Raw genomic sequence first — 13872 nt, 5'->3', positions numbered from 1 at the left:
AACCAGAGAATAATATCTACTGCATTTGGACCAGACCTGTTTTACGGCCACATGTATTATATACTATTCCTATCCTGCATGGCAGAACACCAGCACACAGGTCACAGCAGGAGGGGGGAGGAACGGAGGGAGGGAGAGATGGATAAGGATGGAACACCAGCACACAGGTCACAGCAGGAGGGGGGAGGAACGGAGGGAGGGAGAGATAGATAAGGATGGAACACCAGCACACAGGTCAGGATACGTGTGTATTGGTGACTTCCCCCGGACCTGGAGACAGGGGAAACAAGGTGTGATTAATTCCTCACTGACTGTGTCCTACTTGGCCTCTGCATGGGGAGCGGTCCCCTGAAAGCGCTGGAAGGATTGGAAGGATGGAGGAGACCCAGAATAGCAAGGCCCTGTTCCCTTCATTTCTGCTCCACTCCCCAGATGAATAGTCTTTTGGCAGGTGAATCAAGAGGACCTACCTGTCCAATGAGAGGGAGCGGGGTAGGGCACAGAGGCCCAGCCCATGTTTACCTCCTGGGCTTCTGGAGGATCAATTGGGCTTGAGGAAATTGATTTTCATCCAGGTCTCTCTTGAAAAATAGATGTTTTATCTCAATAACACTAACCTGGTTACATAAAGGTTAAATAAAAATGTAAAATGTAAATCTGGGTGTTTTCACCCAGCCTATCCTTAGGGCGCCTGAATGATATTCACTAATGAGGAGTGGGTTCGCTATAAGCATCTCAGCGGTCTGCACAATGAGATCCAGACCGTGGGGCGACCAACACCCCCATCTCCCACTACTTCACTTTAAATGGAGTCAGAATGTATTGATGTGATCATTTCGGTTATAGTAAGGCTATGCAATAAAATACTTGTTTAACAGTAATGGAGGTTGTCAATCTTTCCTCACAACGGCTTCATAAATTGCAATCAGATTTTAAGTGGAGAGTAGTCCAACTCCCAACTCACTTCCTTACTACCAAAGGTGCGACAAATTGTGGTGGACAAAAAAATAGTCTTGAATCAATATACAGGTTCATGAATATGAATACTGTGAAATTGTCCTGGACTAATTGTCCTGGTACACTACTGTGACTATGCAAATAGAATAAAAACGGTCAGGAAAGGTAAAGATGTATTTTTTTATAAACTCTCGTCAACACAAGGCCATCGTGCTGTTGGCCCCTCAGTTTGCTCCACACTAAACCATTAATGGTCAGGCCATAGTATATTTCCATACTTGTAATTTTCATCTCCCTCTTTACCGCTGGCAGAATGGAACCGCCTACATCAGAGTAAAAAAACAGTTAGCCTACCACCATTAATGGCACCGCTCCACCAGTGCTGTTTTATGTGTGAAAATAAATTCTATTTATTTTAGTTAAAATTTCCTGTACATTATATGGTATCTGTATGCGACATCATTCTCCCCCCAGTCCAGAGACTTCCCTGTAAGTATGTAGTCATGGTGACACTGTATATTGTAAACCCTCTGCACATGTCAACTCTCTGTGTGATAGAGGCTAATACTTTGCAATTACTCACAATTAGAGTGGTTCTGAATGGCAGTTGCACATATCTCTCTCTCCTTAGGCCCGTGGGCCAGGTGCTTTGAGAGGACTTTGCATATGTGTGAGAGGAAGGAGAAATCAGGATGGCTGTGAGTCAGCAGAAATGGTCTATGTTGGGAAATGTGCTGATTTTAATATATCATCAGAGTATTAATTAAAGCTGGTGTCCCATTGGAAATAATGAATCAGCCCTCAGCATGTCTCTGGTACTGTGGGGCTGTCTGACTGGATCATACAAGTCTGAGAGAAAAACTCTAGATGAGGGGGAGAGACTGCGAGAGAGCTAGCTGGTCAATCGAACATAAACTGTAGTCCAGTAAAGGTTTGGTAAACAAACCCAGATTTAGCTGATACATTGTTGCATGGCAGATGACAGCAAAGGCTCCTCACTCCTCTATTCAGGTGAGGTTGTCCTTTCTACCTGAGTTGTCCTAACATGTCCTTTATACCTGAGTTGTGTCCTAACATGTCCTTTATACCTGAGTTGTGTCCTAACATGTCCTTTCTACCTGAGTTGTCCTAACATGTCCTTTCTACCTGAGTTGTGTCCTAACATGTCCTTTCTACCTGAGTTGTCCTAACATGTCCTTTATACCTGAGTTGTGTCCTAACATGTCCTTTATACCTGAGTTGTGTCCTAACATGTCCTTTATACCTGAGTTGTGTCCTAACATGTCCTTTATACCTGAGTTGTCCTAACATGTCCTTTCTACCTGAGTTGTCCTAACATGTCCTTTATACCTGAGTTGTGTCCTAACATGTCCTTTATACCTGAGTTGTCCTAACATGTCCTTTCTACCTGAGTTGTCCTAACATGTCCTTTATACCTGAGTTGTGTCCTAACATGTCCTTTATACCTGAGTTGTCCTAACATGTCCTTTATACCTGAGTTGTGTCCTAACATGTCCTTTATACCTGAGTTGTGTCCTAACATGTCCTTTCTACCTGAGTTGTGTCCTAACATGTCCTTTCTACCTGAGTTGTCCTAACATGTCCTTTCTACCTGAGTTGTGTCCTAACATGTCCTTTCTACCTGAGTTGTCCTAACATGTCCTTTATACCTGAGTTGTCCTAACATGTCCTTTCTACCTGAGTTGTCCTAACATGTCCTTTCTACCTGAGTTGTCCTAACATGTCCTTTATACCTGAGTTGTGTCCTAACATGTCCTTTATACCTGAGTTGTCCTAACATGTCCTTTATACCTGAGTTGTCCTAACATGTCCTTTATACCTGAGTTGTCCTAACATGTCCTTTCTACCTGAGTTGTCCTAACATGTCCTTTATACCTGAGTTGTGTCCTAACATGTCCTTTATACCTGAGTTGTCCTAACATGTCCTTTATACCTGAGTTGTCCTAACATGTCCTTTATACCTGAGTTGTGTCCTAACATGTCCTTTATACCTGAGTTGTCCTAACATGTCCTTTCTACCTGAGTTGTCCTAACATGTCCTTTCTACCTGAGTTGTCCTAACATGTCCTTTATACCTGAGTTGTCCTAACATGTCCTTTATACCTGAGTTGTGTCCTAACATGTCCTTTATACCTGAGTTGTCCTAACATGTCCTTTCTACCTGAGTTGTCCTAACATGTCCTTTCTACCTGAGTTGTCCTAACATGTCCTTTCTAGCTGAGTTGTCCTAACATGTCCTTTCTACCTGAGTTGTCCTAACATGTCCTTTCTACCTGAGTTGTCCTAACATGTCCTTTCTACCTGAGTTGTCCTAACATGTCCTTTATACCTGAGTTGTGTCCTAACATGTCCTTTATACCTGAGTTGTGTCCTAACATGTCCTTTATACCTGAGTTGTCCTAACATGTCCTTTCTACCTGAGTTGTGTCCTAACATGTCCTTTCTACCTGAGTTGTGTCCTAACATGTCCTTTATACCTGAGTTGTCCTAACATGTCCTTTATATCTGAGTTGTGTCCTAACATGTCCTTTCTACCTGAGTTGTCCTAACATGTCCTTTCTACCTGAGTTGTCCTAACATGTCCTTTATACCTGAGTTGTCCTAACATGTCCTTTATACCTGAGTTGTCCTAACATGTCCTTTCTACCTGTGTTGTGTCCTAACATGTCCTTTATACCTGAGTTGTCCTAACATGTCCTTTATACCTGAGTTGTCCTAACATGTCCTTTATACCTGAGTTGTCCTAACATGTCCTTTATACCTGAGTTGTGTCCTAACATGTCCTTTATACCTGAGTTGTCCTAACATGTCCTTTCTACCTGAGTTGTGTCCTAACATGTCCTTTCTACCTGAGTTGTCCTAACATGTCCTTTATACCTGAGTTGTCCTAACATGTCCTTTATACCTGAGTTGTGTCCTAACATGTCCTTTATACCTGAGTTGTCCTAACATGTCCTTTATACCTGAGTTGTGTCCTAACATGTCCTTTCTACCTGAGTTGTCCTAACATGTCCTTTATACCTGAGTTGTCCTAACATGTCCTTTATACCTGACTTGTCCTAACATGTCCTTTCTACCTGAGTTGTCCTAACATGTCCTTTATACCTGAGTTGTCCTAACATGTCCTTTATACCTGAGTTGTCCTAACATGTCCTTTATACCTGAGTTGTCCTAACATGTCCTTTCTACCTGAGTTGTGTCCTAACATGTCCTTTATACCTGAGTTGTCCTAACATGTCCTTTATACCTGAGTTGTCCTAACATGTCCTTTATACCTGAGTTGTCCTACCATGTCCTTTATACCTGAGTTGTCCTAACATGTCCTTTATACCTGAGTTGTGTCCTAACATGTCCTTTCTACCTGAGTTGTCCTAACATGTCCTTTATACCTGAGTTGTGTCCTAACATGTCCTTTATACCTGAGTTGTCCTAACATGTCCTTTATACCTGAGTTGTGTCCTAACATGTCCTTTCTACCTGAGTTGTCCTAACATGTCCTTTCTACCTGAGTTGTCCTAACATGTCCTTTATACCTGAGTTGTCCTAACATGTCCTTTATACCTGAGTTGTGTCCTAACATGTCCTTTATACCTGAGTTGTGTCCTAACATGTCCTTTATACCTGAGTTGTGTCCTAACATGTCCTTTATACCTGAGTTGTGTCCTAACATGTCCTTTCTACCTGAGTTGTCCTAACATGTCCTTTCTACCTGAGTTGTCCAATCTCTCAGGCTACCTGTCACTGACTGACAAAGCTGCTGCACAGCAAAGCAACCCTGTGAAGAGCTGGCTGTTTGCTTCAGTAAGGAGAGCACCTGCATGTCCCCTGCTGATCGACTGAACCAAGACATACAGACAAAGCCAGCCTGGCACAGGGATCTGGAGCACCTGGATATGTCTGTTTAAAAAAAAAAATGTTAACCTTTATATAACTAGGCAAGTCAGTTAAGAACAAATTCTTATTTACAATGACACTCTACCCCAGCCAAACCCGGACGACGCTGGTCCAATTGTGCGCCGCCCTATGGGACTCACGACCAGATGTGATGCAGCCTGGATTCAAATCAAGCACTGCAGTGACACCTCTTGCACTGAGATGCAGTGTCTTAGACCACGGCACCACCCGGGAGCCCTGTTTCTATGGCCTTGTATTTTTACTGGGTCAGTAATCATGGGTATCATTTTGTGTTATATGTGTTATGACACAAGGAGACACATGTTAATACATATGTGGGGTTGTTGAGGGTGTCTGTATAGAATCTGACTGCAGCAAATCAACCTTTTGGAGACCAATTTAAACAGGTGACACAGAGAAAACAGAGGTACAGAATACATTATGCCTCTTCCTGCCATATTGTTTATATTATGTTGGGTCAAACTCCTTGTAAGTTACTAGAACTAATTTGGTCTGAGAGAAGCCCTAAGGAACTTTAGTGATGCAGAATGCTTACACTCTAGTTAATTTATTCCCCCTCTAGTCATGTCTGTAATTACCTAAATAAAGCCTTAATCTGTGCTCCTAATCGTTGAGTTTCCCCAGTCTTTCAGCGTGGGAACCAAGGAGGAGATGAGAAAGCATGGAAAACAGAACAGTGATATGGACTGCACGCGCGCCCCCGTCTGTCGCGTAGGAATATTGGAGCGAATGTGTCGTCTTGTGTTCACGCGTTCCGTTGGAGAGGGAGCGAGGGGAGCAAATGTGCAAGGGAGAGGGAGGGAGGAGAGCGAGTGCGCAAAGGCACAGCAGCACCAGCGGTGGCAGCAGCGTCAATGCATCTGTGAGTCTTCGAATCGGCGGTCTTGAGCTGCCAGTCCTCTGTACGTTTCAGATTGAGATTTCACAGCGCAAGGTCTTGAGGAGCCTCGCCATCAACTGACACACTTTCGGAGCTCAGCGTTTATTATTAGCTCCGCTCTAAGATACTATTATCACGACCCTATTCTATTTATGCCAGTTTCTTGAATATTTAATGGAAAATGGCGATCTGCGCTCAGTCCTACGGTATATTCTGTCTGTTCTCAATCCAAACTATCCTCATCATTAGCTTATCTTCGCCGGCAACGGGGAGCCTCCGCTTCCCCCAACACTACACGTAAGTACCATTTGGGGTGCGAAAGAAACAGGGATACTGCGGAGAGCGCAGAACTGGGACAGGTGGCCCAAACAACGCTGTTTACTAGGTGCGATAATCGCGCGATGCTGTCTCTGATGTTGAAACAGAAACGCAGTTTCCGTCTCTGAACCATGCGTGAGCTATGTTATAGATATATCCGCTTGCAAGAATATTATTCGAGCAATGACAATCTAACCATATAATATGAGGGTCTACCGCTTCTGCCCTTGCATATATTGTTGATTAGGCTATGGGATGTTGCGTTCATGGATAGATGCATCATAGGCTACTAATGGGGCACAGGTGCTCGCCGTAATAGCATGGGCATTAAATTATTAATCATGGCTTGGGATACGATTTCCGCTCAATACAGGTCACCTATTTTGTTTTGTCTTCTGTGTTCATAACGGATAGGCAAACATGCTACAATGTTAAAAAATGCATTCTGCCGGCGCATGGGTGATAGCTGCTTCGATCTATACCAAGTCACAATGCTAATCCTTTAAAACTCACAATCAAAGTAGCCTAATTATCAAGCAATCCTGGTGACATTATTGCAATTTTTTAATTACCGGTAGGCCTATTCAGTCAATTTAAAGCAGCAAAAGTCCATGCCCCTCTGGCATAACTCAGGTAGGGAAGAAAAGTGTTCGGGAGCATGTCCAAATCTAGCCCTCCCGTTGTGCTGTGGTATTCACCCGCCTGTCACCAGGTTGGTGTGAAGGAGAACGAACTCTTCAATTGAATTGTCCGAATATATAGGTCTGTAAATATTTCTGTCCTCGACCCAAATAGATTGGACATATATGATAAAAATAAGCTAAGGCACGTGCCTATTCTGTAGAATGGTTTTGGAGTAATCTTTCCATTGTAGTGTGTTCGATATAAGCTATTCACCTTCGTGTCCGTCAAGTTTCAGCTTCATAATATTTATTCAAATTGTATAAACAAAACAAAACATGTATTAATTGACAGTGTTTTATGATACTGTCTGAACGAGAATAGACTGCACAATATTTATAAGTAAATAGGTCTCCAGGCGTTTTAATAAGAATGATTGGGCCCGTTATTCACAACTTTTGAAACATAATAAATAAAATGCTATATAAAATGGACATTTATTGCAGTAGCCTATATTGCTTTTTTTATTTTGTGATTCAATCAATGTGTAGCCTAGTTTTTTCTGCATTTCTTGTGTCAGTGAAGGTGGTCTGACTGGAGTCTTACTGTTGCTTTTCTTGTTTCTTCAGGGATTAAAAATACATGCAACAGTATTGTATAGCCGAGCTAATGCTTCGAGTCCGAATCCCCCCGCTCTCTCTAAACTGAGAAGCTTTTGGCGTTGTTTCCGATTCTTTCCCATGGATTAGGATAAATGAATCTGCAAATCCAAATACAACGGTTATTCAGCTGTTTATGTCATTTTAGATTATATAAACATTCATAATATCGCTTTCAGAATGTCTTTATTTGATATAAAAATATAGCATGTGTGCAGACTATGTGATTTGTGCTGCCTGATCATTGGGGTTGTGAGAGACAGCGGATTGTGCAGTCAGACGGAACAGAGTAAATAGGCATTTTAAGGTCACAGATTTAGCCGGTGGTAACTCGTGGAACAGATACCGGCTGGAATGCGGTTTTTTTTTACAATTTTTTTTTACAAATCAGCATTCAGGATTAGTCCCACCCGTTCTGTAAATCGGGATCAATATGATGTATCCGATTTTAATAAAGATGGATTCGGGAACTTTCCTCCTCGGGTATATCCGCTAGTTTTATAGACTATTCAATAATTCCAAATCTATTTATTCCCTTCCAATGCATGGTTTGTAAAATAGTACAATACTATGCAGTCTGTGCGGCTACACAATTACGCACATGATGACATACTTCTGATAGCCTAATAAAAACATGTGTAATTCAAACTGATGCTGCACCCCTCTTAGTGGGGTATTAGTAGCCTGTGTCATACATAGACTGTGTAAATTGGCAGTTGTTATCTATAGGCTATCAGGTCCTGCCTCGGAAGCTGTATTTGTAGCAGCTAGCTCAGTGTGTAGTGGGCCATTACAGGATTTATGATGGCGATTCTCACAGAGACAAATGTGTGTCAAGATATTGTAGATAACTGTTTTAGGCTACTCCAGCCAAAATAAATGTAAACATTTATCCTACTAATCATTATTATCTTGTATTTAGGCGATAGGCTAATAAGGAGTGTGAAGCCTTATAATATTGTTATTGACATGATAGCCTAATTTCTAAACTGTAGGTATTGGTTACATTTATTTCTGGACTGAGTCAACTCTTATAGGGTTAGGCTACATAAGAATAGGCCCCTAGTTGTTTGGATAAGAAACAAAGTTATTATTAGAGACCATTAAGAATGTCAGTAACTCACAAAAATGATGTAAACTGGACTAAAATAGTGCCAACACTCAATGAAGAGAAAAAGGTACAACGTGACATTGAATAAAGGCAATCCAGAGGAATGGGTGACACCCTGGTGTTGTCACAGTGTGTGTATCACAGTGTGTGTATCACAGTGTGTGTATCGCAGTGTGTGTATCGCAGTGTGTGTATCGCAGTGTGTGTGTCACAGTGTGTGTATCGCAGTGTGTGTATCGCAGTGTGTGTGTCACAGTGTGTGTATCACAGTGTGTGTATCACAGTGTGTGTATCTCAGTGTGTGTATCACAGTGTGTGTATCACCAGTGTGTGTATCACAGTGTGTGTATCGCCAGTGTGTGTATCACAGTGTGTGTATCACAGTGTGTGTATCTCAGTGTGTGTATCACAGTGTGTGTATCACCAGTGTGTGTATCACAGTGTGTGTATCGCCAGTGTGTGTATCACAGTGTGTGTATCTCAGTGTGTGTATCACAGTGTGTGTATCTCAGTGTGTGTATCACAGTGTGTGTATCACAGTGTGTGTATCACAGTGTGTGTATCACAGTGTGTGTATCACAGTGTGTGTATCACAGTGTGTGTGTCACAGTGTGTGTGTCACAGTGTGTGTATCACAGTGTGTGTATCACAGTGTGTGTATCACAGTGTGTGTATCAGTGTATCACAGTGTGTGTATCACAGTGTGTGTATCACAGTGTGTGTATCAGTGTATCACAGTGTGTGTATCACAGTGTGTGTATCACAGTGTGTGTATCACAGTGTGTGTATCACAGTGTGTGTATCACAGTGTGTGTATCGCCAGTGTGTGTATCACAGTGTGTGTATCACAGTGTGTGTATCACAGTGTGTGTATCACAGTGTGTGTATCACAGTGTACGTGTGTGTGTGTATCACAGTGTGTGTATCACAGTGTGTGTATCACAGTGTGTGTATCACAGTGTGTGTATCACAGTGTGTGTATCGCCAGTGTGTGTATCACAGTGTGTGTATCACAGTGTGTGTATCACAGTGTGTGTATCACAGTGTGTGTATCACAGTGTGTGTATCACAGTGTGTGTATCACAGTGTACGTGTGTGTGTGTATCACAGTGTGTGTATCACAGTGTGTGTATCACAGTGTGTGTATCACAGTGTGTGTATCGCCAGTGTGTGTATCACAGTGTGTGTATCACAGTGTGTGTATCACAGTGTGTGTATCACAGTGTGTGTATCACAGTGTACGTGTGTGTGTGTATCACAGTGTGTGTATCACAGTGTGTGTATCACAGTGTGTGTATCACAGTGTGTGTATCACAGTGTGTGTATCACAGTGTGTGTATCGCCAGTGTGTGTGTCACAGTGTACGTGTGTGTGTGTATCACAGTGTGTGTGTGTGTGTGTGTGTGTGTGTGTGTGTGTGTGTATGTTTGTGTGTGTGCCGAACAATATTGTCCAATTCTCTAAAATTACAGTACAGTCCATTTGTTGTAACAAATAATGTTGGAGGAAACTCCTTACAGTCATTGGAGGTGGACTGGATCTTACACAATCATCTCAAGGTAAATGAGGTATACTTTATCTTGCAATACTGTGCATAAAAGTATAGGTCATTTCACAAACATAAACATAGCTATGAAAATAGTGAACTTCAAATATGAAAGATTTGTTCAATGCTTCACTTCACTAGAAATGACTTGCGTTTAGAGATCCATCGCTGAAACGTGGTGATGGCGTCTGACCGAAGAGCTATAGGGTGGATATTTAAACACGTTTCATTTTCATCCTGAGACAGTCTTGGATGATAGGCCCAATAAATTTCCCAAACTCGCTGAACGATATTTGATGGATTTGTAGGCCTACTTTTAGGCCTATTCATGCCCATATTATGTAGCCTAATGAATTATTCTAGGTTCATACAAAAAGTTGTATTTAATGTGCTTTTGGATTTAATATCCTACAGCCCAAATTAAGGTCATCATTGGCTTGGTTTGAACATAAGATACATCAGCCTATGAGCTTACCTTCTAAGGTCACTTGTTGAGAGTCCATAGGTCAATCCAGCAATCTTTACAGTTTAAAGGGATAGTTCACACCCATTTTGTTTTTCATATCTCAGAATGAAGGTCTGTGGTAGTTTTAAAGGTTGATATATTTGAAATATATTGTAGTTGATATGTTTGTAGATTAATAATATTTACAGACAGGTGTTGTTCATTCAATCGCAAAAGGTCACACACTTTTTCAATATCTATTCAAAACCCTAAACCTACAAGAAACCTTTCCGGATCTTTCTGGCTAAGTCTGAAAGATCTTTGCACACCTGGATTGTACAATATTTGCAAATTACAACTTAAAAAATTATTTAAGCTCTGTCAAATTGGTTGTGGATCATTGCTAGACAGCCATTTTCAAGTCTTGCCATAGATTTTCAAGCTGATTTGAGTCAAAACTGTAACTAGGCCACTCAGGAACATGCAATGTCGTCTTGGTAAGCAACTCCAGTGTATATTTGGCCTTGTGTTTTAGGTTATTTTCCAGCTGAAAGGTGAATTTATCTTTCAGTGTCTGTTGGAAAGCAGACTGAACCAGGTATTCCTCTAGGATTTTGCCTGTGCTTAGCTCTATTCCGTTTATTTTTATAAAAACATAATGCAGCCACCACCATGTTTGAAAATATGAAGCGTGGTACTCAATGATGTGTTGTGTTGGATTTGCCCAAAAATATAACACTTTGTATTCAGGACATAAAGTTAATTTCTTTGCCACATTTTTTGCAGTTTTATTGCAAACAGGATGCATGTTTTGGAATATTTTGTCATTCTGTTATTTAGTTTAGTATTGTGGAGTAACTACAATGTTGCTGATCCTACCTCACTTTTCTCCTATCACAGTAATTCAACTCTGTAACTGTTTTATAGTCCCCATTGGCCTCATGGTCAAATCCCTGAGCGGTTTCTTTCTTCTCCAGGCAACAGAGTTAGGAAGGACACTTGTATCTTTGTATTGACTGGGTGTATTGATACACCAGTGGAGGCTCCTCAGAGGAGGAAGGGAAGGACCATTCTCCTCAGGGAATTTAATAAAAATAAAAATAATGAAACATTAAAAAAGTTATTATTTTTAGATAAAACTATTCTAAATATTCACATCACCAAATAATTGATTAAAACAAACTGTTTTGCAATGAAGGTCTACAGTAGCCTCAACAGCACTCTGTAGGGTAGCACCATGGTGTAGCCGGAGGACAGTTAGTTTCCGTCCTCCTCTGGGTACACTGACTTCAATACAAAACCTAGGAGGCTCGTGGTTCTCACCCCCTTCCATAGACTTACACAATAGTTTTGACAACTTCCAGAGGACGTCCTCCAACCTATCAGAGCTCTTGCAGCATGAACTGACAAGTTGTCCACCCAATCAAAGGATCATATAACTAATCTAGTACTGAATGCATAAGCTACAGCTTGCTAGCACTTAGTTGACTGAAAGAGAGAGAAAGACAATAGTTGAACAGTTTTGAACAAATACTTTCACTTACTTAGCTAGCGAATGCAGCTAGCTAGTATAGTCTACTCAAACACCAGGCTGAAACAGAGATGGATGCTATGTTAGCTAGCTGGCTATGGCTATCCAACACTGGAACTCTTCCAAGTCAAGGTCATCTTTTGGTTTTATTAATTTATTGTCACCGGGGCACGCCGATGTAACTGCTAAATTGCTTGCTGCTGACTGTACTGCATGATTGTAGTGTGTTTACTAACGGGTTAGTTCTTGTAGCTATGTTGACTATGGCGTTAATATGCTGTCAACGATGTAGGCTGTGTGTAGTGGTTAGCGAGTATGAGATAAAGGTTTGGCTTGGAAAGGTTTGTTCGCCTGGTCACAGAGCTGATATGTTGTGCACTGAAGTCCACAACCGTAGGGAAAAGGTGAAAGGAGGAGATCACGTAGATGTGAGAAGGAATTATACCACAATCAAAGGGATCATGCTGTTTGTATGTGGCTGCTATGAAAGTGAACTGTGTTTGCGTGTAATCAGAGGTGTATTCATTCCGCCAATTCTGTTGAAAAATGTTTCTTAAAACAGAAGCAAACTGAACGAAATGGGGATAAACATACCTGAATTTGTCCAATAGAAATTCTCGTTTGCAACTGTTAGACTACTGATTACACCCTAGATCAGCTAGATGCAGGCAAGAGTGTGCAAGGTGGTATTGAATGTGTCAATGTCTGTCACCTTGATTTCTCAAATTTCTCTCGGCCAGAGAAAGCTAGGTTGTTGTAGCAACCTCATGATGGGTATAGGGAAAATGTTAGTATCATGTAGTAGCCTAAACCTATTGATGTTACATTGAGATGGGTGAATGGAATATGAATGACAGTCATCCAATATGCTGTAGCTAATAGATATAAGGCCATGCTCATTAAAAACAATATCGTCCTCCCTCATCTTAAACGGCACCAACCGCCACTGCGATTCACCATCCAAAGTGTAATTAGTAATTAGTGACAAAATGTAAATTTGATCTATATTTAATCAGGCTGTAACAAAACAAAATGTGGAAAAAGTCAGGGGGTTGAATACTTTCTGAAGGCACTGTAATTACTACTTTAGTAATGTAGAGGTCGCGTTTTATTTGTTAATAAATGTGTGTAATAAGGAACAATTGTCCCCATTAGTTGTTTTTTTCCTGTAGATTTCATTGATGCTGATGAAATGCTGATGAATTTAACAGAATTGATTTGAGCGAGGGACAGAGAGCAGAAGGGCAGGGACCCTCTATAATAGGAAGGGGGCTGCTGTCTTCCGCAACGAAGGCCTGTTTGTGAGTGTGTGCTTGTTTGTGTGTGTGTGTGTGTGTGTGTGAGTGAGTTTGTGTGAGTGTGTTTTAGATTAGTATGTATACAATTTAGTTGTGTCTGTCTACAGTATGTGTGATTGTGTATAGGCGACTGTACTGTACACTAGTCAAGTTGTGTAGGAGTGTTTAGCTTGGGGACAGAAGCATTGTCACTACAGATGTAAAATCTTAATTTGACCTATATTGTCACAGCAAAATAATCCTGCAGTAACAGCATTTGAACGTTTAGTCCATAATGTTATTTGATCAGAGGTTAGGCTATTAGCTGTCCAGAAGTAGGCTACATGAGAAGTGCAATACTGCTAATATAATCTTGTGTTAGTGTGGGTTTTCAGTTCATTTATGTATACTGAACAAAAATATAAACGTAAAATGCAACAATTTCAAAGATTTTACTGAGTTACAGTTCATATAATGAAATCAGTCAATTGAAATAAATTCCTTAGGCCCTAATCTATGGCTTTCACATGACTGGGCTGGGGTGCAGCCATCGGGGGGCCTGAGAGGGCATAGGCCCACCCACTGAGGAGC

At 41.2% G+C, this 13872-nt stretch overlaps 1 protein-coding gene across 7 annotated transcripts in view; it reads left to right on the top strand.

Moving 5' to 3' along the window:
- Positions 1 to 5687: 5687 nt before the first annotated feature.
- Positions 5688 to 13872, top strand: part of LOC115207482 (voltage-dependent calcium channel subunit alpha-2/delta-2-like) — a 267881-nt gene continuing 259696 nt past the window's right edge. For 5 of the 7 annotated variants that reach the window (XM_029774577.1, XM_029774579.1, XM_029774576.1 and 2 more), the window contains exon 1: positions 5689 to 6070. In XM_029774577.1, coding sequence (XP_029630437.1) covers positions 5955 to 6070 — 116 coding nt within the window. In that variant the 5' untranslated portion in view covers positions 5689 to 5954. Of the gene's footprint in view, positions 6071 to 13872 lie in introns of all 7 variants that reach the window. The other 2 variants (XR_003881017.1, XM_029774581.1) reach the window with 1 other exon arrangement.

This window comes from Salmo trutta, chromosome 14 (assembly GCF_901001165.1).
Source record: "Salmo trutta chromosome 14, fSalTru1.1, whole genome shotgun sequence".
NCBI classification, from domain to species: Eukaryota; Metazoa; Chordata; class Actinopteri; order Salmoniformes; family Salmonidae; genus Salmo; species Salmo trutta.
The sequence above is the reverse complement of the archived record's forward strand: the minus strand, read 5'-3'. Positions and strand labels throughout refer to the sequence as shown.